The 13,057-nt window shown below is 53.1% G+C and overlaps 5 protein-coding genes across 5 annotated transcripts; 1 reads left to right on the top strand and 4 right to left on the bottom strand.

The window, feature by feature from the left end:
- Positions 1 to 113: 113 nt before the first annotated feature.
- Positions 114 to 1,295, bottom strand: J4E87_002378 (uncharacterized protein; the record flags this gene model as incomplete). Its single annotated transcript, XM_049374015.1, has 1 exon — positions 114 to 1,295. One exon carries the CDS (start codon positions 1,293 to 1,295, stop codon positions 114 to 116), a length of 1,182 nt encoding a protein of 393 aa, XP_049236155.1.
- A 713-nt stretch (positions 1,296 to 2,008) lies between these two features.
- J4E87_002377 (uncharacterized protein) lies at positions 2,009 to 4,241 on the bottom strand (the record flags this gene model as incomplete). The annotated part of the gene is made up of 5 exons (XM_049374014.1): positions 2,009 to 2,890; positions 2,945 to 3,513; positions 3,567 to 3,669; positions 3,716 to 4,124; positions 4,171 to 4,241. 5 exons carry the CDS (start codon positions 4,239 to 4,241, stop codon positions 2,009 to 2,011), a joined length of 2,034 nt encoding a protein of 677 aa, XP_049236154.1.
- Positions 4,242 to 5,956: 1,715 nt separating this feature from the next.
- J4E87_002376 (uncharacterized protein) lies at positions 5,957 to 7,999 on the bottom strand (the record flags this gene model as incomplete). Its single annotated transcript, XM_049374013.1, has 2 exons — positions 5,957 to 7,499; positions 7,554 to 7,999. The coding sequence occupies 2 exons, from the start codon at positions 7,997 to 7,999 to the stop codon at positions 5,957 to 5,959; spliced, it is 1,989 nt and encodes a 662-aa protein (XP_049236153.1).
- A 2,848-nt stretch (positions 8,000 to 10,847) lies between these two features.
- On the bottom strand, positions 10,848 to 12,326 carry GCN5 (histone acetyltransferase; the record flags this gene model as incomplete). Its single annotated transcript, XM_049374012.1, has 3 exons — positions 10,848 to 10,877; positions 10,936 to 11,761; positions 11,818 to 12,326. 3 exons carry the CDS (start codon positions 12,324 to 12,326, stop codon positions 10,848 to 10,850), a joined length of 1,365 nt encoding a protein of 454 aa, XP_049236152.1.
- A 294-nt stretch (positions 12,327 to 12,620) lies between these two features.
- On the top strand, positions 12,621 to 13,015 carry J4E87_002374 (uncharacterized protein; the record flags this gene model as incomplete). The annotated part of the gene is made up of 3 exons (XM_049374011.1): positions 12,621 to 12,729; positions 12,863 to 12,917; positions 12,970 to 13,015. 3 exons carry the CDS (start codon positions 12,621 to 12,623, stop codon positions 13,013 to 13,015), a joined length of 210 nt encoding a protein of 69 aa, XP_049236151.1.
- Positions 13,016 to 13,057: the final 42 nt, after the last annotated feature.

The raw sequence follows: 13,057 nt of genomic DNA, 5'->3' as shown, positions 1-13,057 counted from the left end.
GCACCTCAGTTCGTTGTGAAGGTCTTAGATCTGGGTGTTGAATTCGTAACATCGTGGGCACTGATGAAGCCCGCTAGGTCGCTTGCGCTGTCTAGTCTATAAATTGCTCTGGTCTATGCCCATCCAATTCTATAAAGATTATATCCGCTCTCGTCACCTCGTCCAATACCCCGTCTTTTTTCTACAAACTCTCTTTCCAGAATTGTGAATGTCATCCCGCCGTCGCTCTTCGGACAGAGCTCTGGTTCGAAAGCGGCTTCAACAGTATCGGGAATCCCCTCAAATTTGCCCGTCTTGCGCACTGTGACCATAAGCCAGAATACACCGTTCCGAGCCAGGAGATGCGCCGCACAATCGCGTAGCCAGGCGGCATGTTCAGGAGCGTAGACCACGTCCGAGGCGATGAGAAGATCGGATGCTGATTTCATGTGTGTAGGAGGTTGGGCCCAGTCCAGTATTGCGGTCTCTACAGGTGGTCGGTCGTATGAGCTCGAAGGAAAATTTGTCTCGATGTTTGCGTTGCAGTTCTCCAGAACCGCAGGATGATAGTCGGTCGCCGTGATGCTGACAGGTCCAGCACCGACCACGGGTAGTAATTTCGCGACTGCTAAGCTGACGAGTCCAGTGCCTGCACCGAGCTCGATAATTGTCCGCTTCCCTGCAAGACTGTCTTCAGTCAGTCCAAAGCGCTCTGGCTCGGCGCACATCATGCTACTGAGTACGATGCTGGCACCCCAAGACTGAAGTCCGACAGCTGTATGATCTGTACTCGACAGTGGCGCATCATTGAGCGTGACCTTAACTGAATCTCCAGATGATGTGGGGAAGCAGAAGTCTCGTGTAAGCGCCTCTTCCTCTTCATCGGCATTCTCGAATAAGCTTGATAGAATGAATCCAGCATCATCGACAAGTTTTTCCCGTACATCGTCATCGACTTCGATCTCTTCCGAGCGCGCGAGGAGCGAGTTCAGCCATTGGGTGGCGAAAGTGCGCTCGAATGGGTCTGCACGGAGAGCTGCTGTCACCTCTTCGGGTGTGACCTGGTTCTCATCATCTTCGCCTTCGTCTTGAGACGCGTAACCGGAATCCGCGGGTCCAGGGGGTGAGACGATAGATGTGTGCTCTCTTTTCGATGTCGGGTGTGAGATAGTAGTTGGAAGTCGTACAGGACAGTACAGCGTCTGTAGGTTCTTAAGAGCGGCGAAGATCTGATCTTCCGATGCCGATAGCAGTGAACGAATAGGTGGTAAGCTGCTTGATGGTGGCAGACAACTGCCTGTAAGACTGACACTCATCTGACGCCTCGCTAACAAATGAACAGACCAAGGAACGCACACAGGGAAAAGGAATGTGGAGAGAAGGAAAAAAGAACTGGAGAAGACGTGGAGACAAGGGTTCAGTCAGAAAAATCAATCGGCCAAGGCAAGGGACAATTTGACGATACTTAGTTTAGCCTCACGCTCGGGCAAAGTCGTGACTTCTAGATCTTTTCACCGCCTGTCATTTGGCATCGTGGGCGTATGTTTGGATCGAGAAGGCAGGTGCACAGGATGAGCTTGCTTCGTCGGATTTGCACATTGCATGCTAAAATCGTAGTACCCGTCACACTCGAAATCTACAAGACGGTATGCAGCACTGTGAATAGGCCAGCCGGTACATCTAGGGGTAGTGATTTTTGCGTGGGATTGCCACGTGGGTCGCTAAGCCGAGCCTCATCGACGCTAGACCACGGAAGGCATAGCTACCAGATCCAATGGTCAGAGACCCATCCTAGAAAACTTCGGTCAACACCGGCAAATACGAATTGTGCCGACGGAAATAGCCTTGAAACATCTTGGTATACTCTATCAGGAATCTCGCGCAACACGTCGATTGTAGCACTAGTGGCTTGGAACCGCCTTGTGGGCTAATGCCCAGGCTGCTCAGTCTCCGGCTACGCGGCCTTTACGATTGTGTTCTTTAGGTAGACAGTGATGGACAGACAATACTGCTCTCTTCCGATCACAACTCATTTCTCCACCATCTTCTCATCCATAGCCTCCGGAGGTGTATCCGTGCCCTCACCCTCCACAACCATCGGCCCCTTACCCGGCTTCTTCCTCCCAGTGATGTCCATGTATATCGACTTGAATGTCCTGACACTTGTTTTTCTCCCCTCCCAAAGCGGATATAGCCCTACTGCGAAGCACGAGCAGAACATCCACAAAATGCCCACAACCACCCATCCAGTGAAGAACTTCTTGCTGAAAATATACGAAGAACCGTACATGGGCATGGGCCACAGCACGAGGAAAGATATCGCCATGAAGAGCGTGAGCCAGCGCGCAATACGCGATGCTTTGAGTAATTTAGCTTGTTCCTCTTCATCAGCTTCGATGGCTCGTCGTTGTTCACCGGGTATCCGTTCTAGATCGACGTTCGCGGCAAGAGCAAGATCGTGGTCGTCGCCTCTGCGGATAGCTTTCATGCTCTGCCAATCGTAATTCTGGGGTCCAAAAGCGTACGTGAAGACGGGGATGAAAACAACGGGGGAGAGGAGGGCGACAACGTTTCCTGCTAGCATAGGGTTGTTGGCGCCGGTAGTGAGCACAGTGAGTTCGCCGCTCTCTTTCTGGGCGGTGACGAGCCAAGCAATGAGGGAACAGGCGAAGCCGAGAGGTGGTGTGAAGGTTGCTGCGACCCAGTTCATCTTTGACCACATCAGCGTTAGAGTGGCGGGCAGGACAGCGGACGAGATTATGACGCCCATGAGGAGATATAGGTAGCCCATGCTGATGCCGATGTAGTATAGCCCTGTACTCCACGCTGCCATTGCGACAGCGAAGCCGACAACCATGGTGTGAGACATGTAGATGAGTTGTTTCCCTGTAGCTTTAGGGTTGACATAAGTCTATATTTCGTCAGCTCAACAACCCGTTTTCATGACCAGTAAAGCCATGCTTACCTGGTAGAAGTCATAAGTGAAAATGGAAGAAACAGCAATTAGCTCAGCAGACATGGCGCTGGTCACAGCCATGAAGACGAGAAGCAAAACTGCAGCCGCTCCTCCCGAACCCATCAGGGCAACAGCGGCCGTGGGCAACACAAGCCCAGCCGTTACGTCAGCATCAGCCATGCGGTTAGGATAGCCGGGGAAAACAGGGTTATTTTCCAGTGCGATCGCACTGAGACCCATTGTGGTAGCAGCTAGCCATGGAATCGCGAACCAAGACAGACCACCAATGATGTATCCGGGAAGAGCATCGACGGGACTGGCAGCGATGGCTTTGTTGTAGTATCCATTGTCGCAGAATACAGTACCGAAGTTGCCCACGATGTTGATCACGAAGAAGATTGCACCTTCTTTCGATCGCATGGTTAGGTAAGAGCCTCCGGCGTTGCCTTCGACTGGGTGATCCGTTGCGGCTTGTACCAATAGATCGAAGACTTTCCCAGGGCTTCCGAGATTCTCGTTGGTCGCATATGCGGTGAAGGCGAACATCAAGAGAATGATCAGAATGACAACGGTATGTGCTAGAGGTGATATTAGCGACTTTTTGCTGCAAATCCAGAAGGGAGTAACTTACCGTAGTCAGTCAAGAAAGTGGCCTTGATGCCTCCAAACATGGTGTATAGAACAACACCGACAGGTAACAAGAAGCACGCAGCAGCAGTCGGCATGCCGGTGAGCTTGAGTAGGTTAGTACAGATATATCATTCGCCGCATATAACGTACCGAAGTCACAACAGCGGAGCCTCCAGTCAACAACATCGAAGTGACAAGGATGTTGGTAAAGAGACCAAAGACCATAAAAACGACGTGCGTGACTGGACCGTATCTGGCTCGAATGACCTCAAGGAAGGTATGTGCATTAGGTGCTCTTCGTTTCAGCTCGATAGCAATCGTAGCAAATAAGATGATCTGCACAGTCGCTCCCGAGGCGTACCAGAAGGGGCCAGATACTCCATATCGGTAGGCGACTGCGCTCGATTGGAGAAGCGTTGCTGCCCATGTCCAAGATGATACTACGGCTGACGCGACGAGTCCCGATTTCACTGTACGACCAGCTGTCGAGAACATCTCAGAGGTTTGGAGTTCATAGTTGTATCTCTTCAGCACGAATGTCGTCAAGATCATACCGAAGCTTTGCCGAGTCAGTTATGCCGATTTATGGGAGACGTAAGACCTACGAGAAGGCAAAGCCTAAACCGATCACAATGCCATAGCCAAAGGCTTGGCTTAGCGGCGGAGGTGTACTCATGCTGGGTGGGTTAAAGACACCTCAGGTGACGAGCAGTTGGCAAGTGAAAGTTTCGATGCCAGAGGGATGTAGGAAGTTGAAATATAATTAACCTTCCTGCTTAGCTTCGCTTGGGAGATTTCGCAGAAAGCTTCGGTGATGATCTGCCGGCATACGACCTCTAGGAGAGGGCTTTAACCATGATAAAGCAAGAGCATTACCGTTCATCGGCCGGACGCATAAGGCAGGTATAGCCAACCGTAGGGCTAGCTTGCATATTCGCGGATAATTATTAAAGGTGACAACGATCACAGCTTGACATCTGCATGGTTCTGCAGGCTTTCGTGGGGTTGGGCAACAGGAGGATGCACACCATGTGCGGAAACGATCTTCCAACCCCGGTATGGTCCGATAACGCTGCGGAACAATGCAGATAAGACGCGAACTCTTGTGTGGCATCTTTTACTCACAGCCAAGCTGCGACCAATCGCAGGCTCGCACGGATTGTGATCGTTCAGGTCAGGCAGCTGCTCGCGGTCGTCAGAGCGCGGATGTATATGGTCCTGTTGAGTACTTGGCATCGCGAGAGGTAAACGCTGACGATTTCGCAGCCTTTCAGCCATGAACGTCGAAACTACCGAGGCGAAGGGTTGTAAACTCGATGGCAAGGTGCAGGAAAGCCGTTGGAACACGGAAAAAGCAATCGTCCAGCATCTCTTCCGTCAAGCTTCCAGCGGCAATCTTAGCAGACTCGCTTAGTTGCCCGTCGCGACGCGTCATTGGCTGTTCAGCATCTCTTATCTTGCTGGCGGGATTGGCAGCCCCAGATGCCACATCGCGTTGGGATCACGCCGTCAGCGGGGATTATCGAGTGCAATCGGTCTATGCGGGTCGGGCAGACGTTCGATCTTGCCTTTCAACGGTGTGGCATGGCACCTACTAGCGCTCTTGTATGCGAAACGTACCCTTCCCTTCGACGTGTCGCTAATGCATTGTATAGCTGGCTCATGTGGTGTGCGACAAGCGTAGAGTACTGGTCTTGGACTTTGAGAAGGAGCGAGCGTCATGGTATCGCAGGTGGTCTTTCCATTGACACAGCTAGCTCCGGCTTGGCGGAGCAGGAGCAAACATCAACGCTGTAAACCTCGACCTTGCATCGTCGCATTTTGCGAGTTTAATGAGACATATGATGGTCAAATAGACTCGCACGATCATTGATATGAGAGCTCGTAGTTTCTTCAAGTCCACGAACGCTGTCGTGGCCTCAGCACGTGCTCATCAGCAGCTGCCCAAGTGCAGTGTGAACACCAGTATCAAAGCAGATCCTACTCCAAGCTATCATTATCCCCACGATACTCTTAGTCGCCAATACGCCGCACAGGCTGACCTGTATTGCAAGCGAGATTGCTGTGTTGTTCATGTTCGAGAGACTGCCGTTCTTGGAGACGCTAACCGGATTGAGGCAACATGTCGTGAGTAAAAGGGCGACGCCAAGGTAGAGCTCGTGTCCAAGGGCGGAGTGTATAACCCATCTCATGTCCACGTTTAAAGTCATCATCACGTCTCACGGTCAGAGATTTGAGAAAGAGGTTTGAAGTGAGAGTATTGATTCTTCATCAATTCCATGTACTACTGTGGGTATCTCGTACACCAAAACTGGCTAAACATAATCTTTTAGGACCACCAAACAGCGACTCCTCAGCAATGCAACATTTCACACATTTCCAGCTCTAGGCCTACGAGCCTGAGCTGAAGTTGGATCCGTCTAGAACGACAAGACCTGCGACCGTCGCACTGGACAGAGTGGAGAAAACACCTGTGATGAGAGCGGACATTGCGAGACGCGAAACGTCACCACTGCGGCCAGGACTAATCTGACTGAGCACACCGATTTGGGTACCCAGGGAACCAATGTTGCCGAAACCGCAGAGAGCGTAGGTAGCGATAAGACGGGAGCGTGGGCTCAGGTCGTGGTAGGGGGACGCGGGGTCCTCGTCGGTGAGCGATTGGAACGCAACGAACTCGTTGGTAATGACCTTGATACCGATGAGACGAGCGACAAGAATCAGATCGTTGCCTTGGCGCGATACACCGAGGAGGAAAGCGACAGGGTACAAAAGGTAACCGAGGATCAACTCAAGTGTCAAGTCGTAGTCGCCATCGAGGTTGATATAGCGTCCCCACCAGGTGAGCAGACCGTCGACCAGGTTGAGAAGAGCGATAATACACAAGAGCGTAGAGACGATCATACCGGCGATCTTGAGACCGAGCCAGGCACCGTTGGCAAATGCGTGGAGAGCGTTGGCGGCCTTGTGCTCATCGTCGTCGGGCACGACAACACGACCGGCGGTAAGAGTCTCCTCAGTCTCCGGGTAGCGCAGCTTACTGAAAGCAAGCGAGGCAGGGATACTCATGACGCAAGATGAAATCAGGGCTTGCGGGTTAAGGCCCATACCGATGTAGGCGACCAAAACACTACCGGCAATGGTAGCGAATCCAGAGCACATCACCTGGTGCATCTCGGCCATGGTAAGATGGGCAACGAAGGGCTTGATCAACATAGCAGATTCACCCTGGCCGATGAAAGGAGAGGCAGACGCGACCACGGCCTCAGCACCGGATACTCGCATAGACCAGAAGAAGAAGACGGCGAATTTGCCGATGAACCACTGGAGAATGCCCCAGTAGTACAAGAGCTGGACGAACGAGACGAAAAAGATAATGGCCGGAATGACGCTGAACATGAAGTACGTGTTCTCAGAGATCTCTGGGGTGGTCAAGAAAGCGACACCATCCCTGGCGAAACCCAAGAGTAGGCGAGCGAGTTCGGAGATGAAGTTGAAAATGTCGTATCCAGCCTTAGTACGCAGAACGAACAGCGCGATGATGAACTGCATGAGCATACCGACGATGACGGTATGCCATACAATCTTGCTGCGGTTGCGGGAAGTCGCCCAGAACATGAAGATGAAGACGGCGAGACCGAACAGCGAAACGGCCCGGTTTGCGCGGGTGTTGTCTTCGCTCTCTTCGCTGGCGAATGATCCGACAATGATGACAGCGATGGCAAGGCAAGCAGCGGCAGGAATGCGCATCTTCTCCGGGATGAGGTTGGCAATTCTCGTTCCAGTGTTGGCCCAGACCCAGTGCATAGGCTTGGTGACAATGGTAATGGGAATGTGCAGAGTGATCAGGCGGATCATAATGGCCAGCCAGAACAAGAATGGGATGATCCAGTTCTTGTCATTGCGGTGCACGACTACACTGGCAATCCACCATCTGATACTGTTAGCCCGAAGCACTCGAGACGATGGACGTTAAAATGCGTCTTACCCGGTGAAGAGCGCTCCAATAAAGATGTGGACAGGCAGTCTGAACGCCCGGTAGAAAGCACCAAAGGAAGAGTACCAGGGCTTCTTCTCTGCCTCCATTTCGGGATCAGAAGAGCTGCGCGTAGCCTTCTCGACTTCGTAGTCGTAGCCACCGGCCTTCTCAATGTCATGCTTCTCGTTGACAGGGTGGCGCTGGTGGAGGTTGGTGCTGTCAACACCAATGGGCGTGAATTGGCTGGCGCTGTCAAGACCACTGGGCCGGAACAACTTGCTGGTCGGCTCGTCTGTGGTTCCGGTGGTGTAGACAACGTTGTCAGGGTGGGCCGCACGCGCGCTGTGGTGCACGTGTTCGTGGTGGTGCTCGCGCGCAATGTCTAGCGCCGGGTCGTCATTGCGGGCGACACCGGGCATTGGTGAGCCGTTGTGTTGGTCGCGGATATCAGCCATGGCGACGAATAGGCACAAGGACAATTCCTGAACAGAGGTTGAACAACGAGGAACTGTTGGTTCTCACATCGAGGTCGGCCCTCGCGGAATTATATTTTCGCACCGTGGCACGCGCTACCACCAAAGTGGAGGGATCGCACCGTCGCTGGCCCAGACAAACAGTTGAACGGGCTCCAGACGGTCACTTGGCAACTTCCTCTTTTGCACTGGCTAGAGCACAGTAGCACAGGGTTCCATTGGCTCCCGGTCGTCTCCGCTTTCTGGAATATCTACCGTCTCATGTTGGTGCTCGCTTACTCGCTGTTCACACGCCTGTCTCTTGTGTCAACCCGACCCAGTACCGGCCGACCTACCGCGCTTCTGCAACCCGGACCAGGTTCTTATCTTTCCCCAGCCTTGATAGCCCGTCCAAGCGCCAATCACGGAGATGAACGTGCTGGAACGCCCGCCCAGTCCGTGATAAGCGGCGGCGAATATGCGCCCCTCCTCGGTTGAGGCTCTGTTTTGGGCTTCGCGTGGCGTTCTCGAAGCAACACCTCTGCCTTGACAACCCGACCTCCATCGTCTTCCCCGAGGTCGACGTTTCCGCTGCCCTGGGTCATGTGCAGAAGCAACTCCCAGGGTCTCGCAGCAATTACACAGGGGCGAAGACAGCATCTGCGAACCGTCCTGCGTCGCTGAATTTCGCTTGTACTTTGTCTTTGTGGACCCTCCGGAATGCAGATCAGACCGGGTACTCCGTCTGACGCAAGGAGACCAACCCACTCCTATCAGTACGCTGCAGCGGAACACGCGCGAACGCCATGGTAGCACACGGCGTGCGCCTCCATCAGCGAGTGTTGGATTGGTGTCCCTCAATGCTATCTGACCAACGGGTCTCGACCAGCGCTATCACCATCATTCCGATAACCAGGTCTACGCTAGGGACGCTGGACCACCGAGCGCGCTTGTGGTGTCCTGCAGCTGAGGGAAGCTGGGGTTCTTATCACGAGGGCACGCATCGAGATAGATGCGCCGAATCATGTCCCGGACTTCGCCTGTGTATACACTTTGGATAGCCGCTGTCTTGGCTGGCCGAGCGATCCTGACATGCTTTTGGACGCCAGGCGCATTGTAATGAATGCCGTTCAAGATCCGCAGGTGGCCTTGGGACTAGCCTTGTCCCTTCCCCGCAGCGGGCCCAGCTCCATGCGGTAGCACATCGTGTGGGCTGGCATCATTTCGAGCTGGACTGCGAAGCCAGCCCTCTCGAATTCATACTTCACGGTGCTCATCACATGGGGAAACGTCTGCTTCGCGTTGCTCCAGCGTAACATCTTACGCACTGCACTAGGCAAAGTCGTCGGCTCTTCTCCCATGTCAGGCTTACCACCCCACCCGAGGCCAACCGAATGGTTACAATTTACTGTACCTAATCATACTTCACGTGGCGTCTGCTAAGAGCACAATCACGGAATACTAACAACTAAGAGGCACAGCCATCCGCGGAGCCTCCATTCGCTGATTACATATATTCGATTCGAAGGATTATGGTCGATGCAGCACCTTATTCGCAATCCGGAACAACTTACTTTTTGCATCCGTGCTGTCCGTCATCTCGGTGAGTTCCTATCAGTGTCTGGAAGACAGTCTCCACTTTCCGAGACGAAACACGGGTGAGGAATACATGTGTGTACACCACGTCAAGCAAACACGAGCCTGTACATCTGCGCTATTGCGTAAGGCTTTTCGACTAGTATTGGGTGCAAATCACAGCGATATCACGATTATAATCGTATGTTTGCGAAGCACATGCCGGGATTTCCAGAGCTGATCTAGGCATACCCGTCAGCGACAGGAAGGTGTGCCCCTAGATCCATAGCACAGCTCCATTTTGGGGTTGTGAATTGAATCGCTGAACACACTTTCTTTTGGGCAAGTCATCTTTCTTTAATATTGTTGTACTTTCACTGATCAAATCACGGTTCCCCCGAAACACGATCAGCGCAGCCTCCGAACGGCCTTTGGCTATTCTCGCGCGTTATTTATCCCAATGAGCTTAGCATCCTCATCTTCTTCGTCCACCGCACTGCAGCTCATACTTCCTAGCGCGCACTGCACAAGCCTCCTTACCGGCCACAAAGCTTGTTTGTTCACTCGCTTCTCTGTCGTGGCTGTCACCCCGTCGCTAAACCGCGAAGCCTTATTCAAACCTCATCAACCGAGTACATCAACCACTACGGACGCCACAATAAGGTTGCGGGACACGACATATTAGCATTGTGCGATTGTACCAAGCATGTTTGGCCCACGGCTACCTACTTTCGTTTAGGTTGATCACAGAATCTGGTCCCACGTACCTAGCCTTGCGAACGTGTGCTTGGTACTACCGCGTGCTAACCCGTGATGTGAACCTCGTGCGGAGAGCAAACACGTAATCACATAGTTTGTAATGTGCATAGTGACGAATCGAGAATGTGCTTGACAAGACGGGGAAGGCCTGCTCGCATAGCAAATAGGCCACATAGATAAATCAATATTCCATCATCGGTCTGGGACTTCATCACACTTTGCGCCCCATATGATTGCTCAACCACATGTCCACAGATTCGCTGCACAGCCAGCATCACATTGCATGTTCTCATAAGATGAGTACGAACAAGTGATTCGAATACGTAACGACAAAGGGTATAATCAGCCCGACCGAACCCTCAAACCAATGCTATCATACCATACACCTTACACCTTACACCTTACCCAATGCCGCTAAACAACAAGCCTGTTGGTGATGATGATACAAGCTGCCATAACCCACATAACAAACGCCCCCTATGCACGGCGAAATCAGAGTGATCGGACCTCAAACCTCTTACTTGCCTGTCAACTCGCCTTCCAGGTGCTGGTAGTTTGTTAGTCACGATGTTGCTGCGTCAGGCACGAAAATGTTGAGTACTTACCGACCACTCTGGAATGTCACGTATCCGCTGCCACATGTATCTTTCCAAACGATTCGCCGCCTTTGCGTACGGCGTGCTTTCATTGTTGTACTTGCGGCAATTGTCGAAGATGAGCTTGGCATCTCTGATAAAGTCCTCGGGGGTAGGATAAAGATCCTTTTCGTGTTTCTCTTCCATGGTCGCGAGATCCATGGGCTCTTTGATGACGTCGTAATAGTCAAGCACCTCATCCTTATTGACGGGCTGTTGGAACGGCCAGGCGTTGCTATTGTTCTGCATGTCGTTGAGGAGATGGAGAAGGGCATTGTAGTTGGGTCCGTGGCGGGGCGCGCGAGCGAGTTCGTCCATGACAGGTGACCAGCCGGAGTTCTTGATGGCAGGAATGGTCAGGGGGTCGATGGCTTTCAGTTCGCCCTTTGCCCATTGCGCTGGCGGCGCGTGGACTTCGTAGCTCTTGCTCACAGCCCTTATCTTGGCGTTTGCGCATTCCTTCTGTTTCAAGAGCATTCTGCCACTCTCCAAGTATCTTATCTTGGGCACCATGCTACACTGCATGATGGTGCCGCCTTCGTAGTCCTTGATGTAGCCCATCCATCTTGACTTTTCCAGGGTAATCTCCTTGGTGAAGCCTTGCTTTTTGAAGTATCCGATGGCATAGTTGTCGGCGTAGGTCAAGAAGTGCATGACCTGCGAGGTGGCTTTGACGTAGTCTTTGAGATGGGACATGAGATGGGCACCGTAGCCCTTGACCTGTTGATCCGAGGATATGGCGCAGAAGACAATTTCGGCGAACTGGCCTTTGTCGAAGGGACGGTATGTTATGCCACTGGAAGGTTGTATTGTCAGCATCTGGCCAGACATGGGACGAGAGCCTTTACATACCCTACCACCTCGAGGGGATGTTTCACGATGGCTATGCTCAGATGGGTCCTGTCGTAGACGAGACGCGCAATGTAGTCCTTTGGCATCTTGGGCAACTGTTTCTGGAAGATACACTTCAAGCCTGTCAAGATGATGGTGCTCTCCCTTTCCCCATCATTGTTGACCACTCTGAATTCAATCTCCCCATTGCGCTCTTCTATGACGGCAGGTTTCTCGGGGAACGGCACTATACGTTTCACGGGAGGCGCGGGGGCATCGTCGGCGGCAGAAGGTGTCGAGGGGTCCTGCTTTATGCGCTTGGGAGAGCCGTTGGGAGGGTCGGTGGTTGCCTTGCGCTTAGCTTCATCGCGAGCCAGGTTAGCTTGTAGTTCGCGAAGTCGTGTGTTGGAAGAAGACTGCCGGGTGTGTCGGCGAGGTATGGGGGGAGGAGCGAGCAGTGGTGAAGTTGGGGGAGAGGTGGGATAGCCCAACACGTCGCGCAACTGCGGGATGTCGTTGCGGGGAGACATGTCGGCTTGTGGGTACGATGCACGTCTGTTGACGCGCATGGAGCTGGAGAGGGTATGCGCACTTACTGTCGTCGGTCGCGCCCGCCATGTTGCAGTGTAGGGCGCCTTCTGTGTGCCGTCGCGCCTTCTCTCAGTCCTGTGCGTGGTGTTGACTGAATGTCGGGGAAGTTGCGCCTCCCGCGCTAGTCGCCCCACACCAATCACGGCCGATCACCTGCGAGTGAACACGAAAGGCCACCAAAGCAGCTTCACGAGAGAGAGACACTTACACAACCCAATTGCACGCCTGCACACATGTCGAGCCCACTTGTAGACGTCTGGGAGGCTGCTGCGTCCTCGCCCTTCAGCCCTGCCGTCGGAAAGAACACGCAGTTCACAGTCGGCTTCGTGCTGCTGGCCATCTGTATGTTGGAAGCTCTGCTGCTTAGTGGACCTCTGCTAACAACGCGCGCAGCTCTCATCTTGACTACCATCTTCGGCTTGAGTACGCGAAATAGCCACGCCCCTCTAGCGAACCTCTACTCATGCGCACACAGACCGCTCCTTCATCAACCTCCCCGTTCTCGGTGTTCCCGCGTCATTAGCATTCGGGTACGTGGCCTCGGAAGCCCAGCTACAACATGCGCCCACTGACTGCAAACAGCTTCGGCGCCGTCTACATGATCTGCGCAGTCGGCGTATACGTCTAGTTTCCTACTTCTCCATCCGGCGTTAGGGGCATACTGTGTACA

The sequence above is a fragment of the Alternaria ethzedia genome, assembly GCF_023757985.1.
Source record: "Alternaria ethzedia strain BMP 0044 chromosome Unknown scaffold_4, whole genome shotgun sequence".
NCBI classification, from domain to species: Eukaryota; Fungi; Ascomycota; class Dothideomycetes; order Pleosporales; family Pleosporaceae; genus Alternaria; species Alternaria ethzedia.
This window is presented reverse-complemented; position numbering and strand designations above follow the sequence as displayed.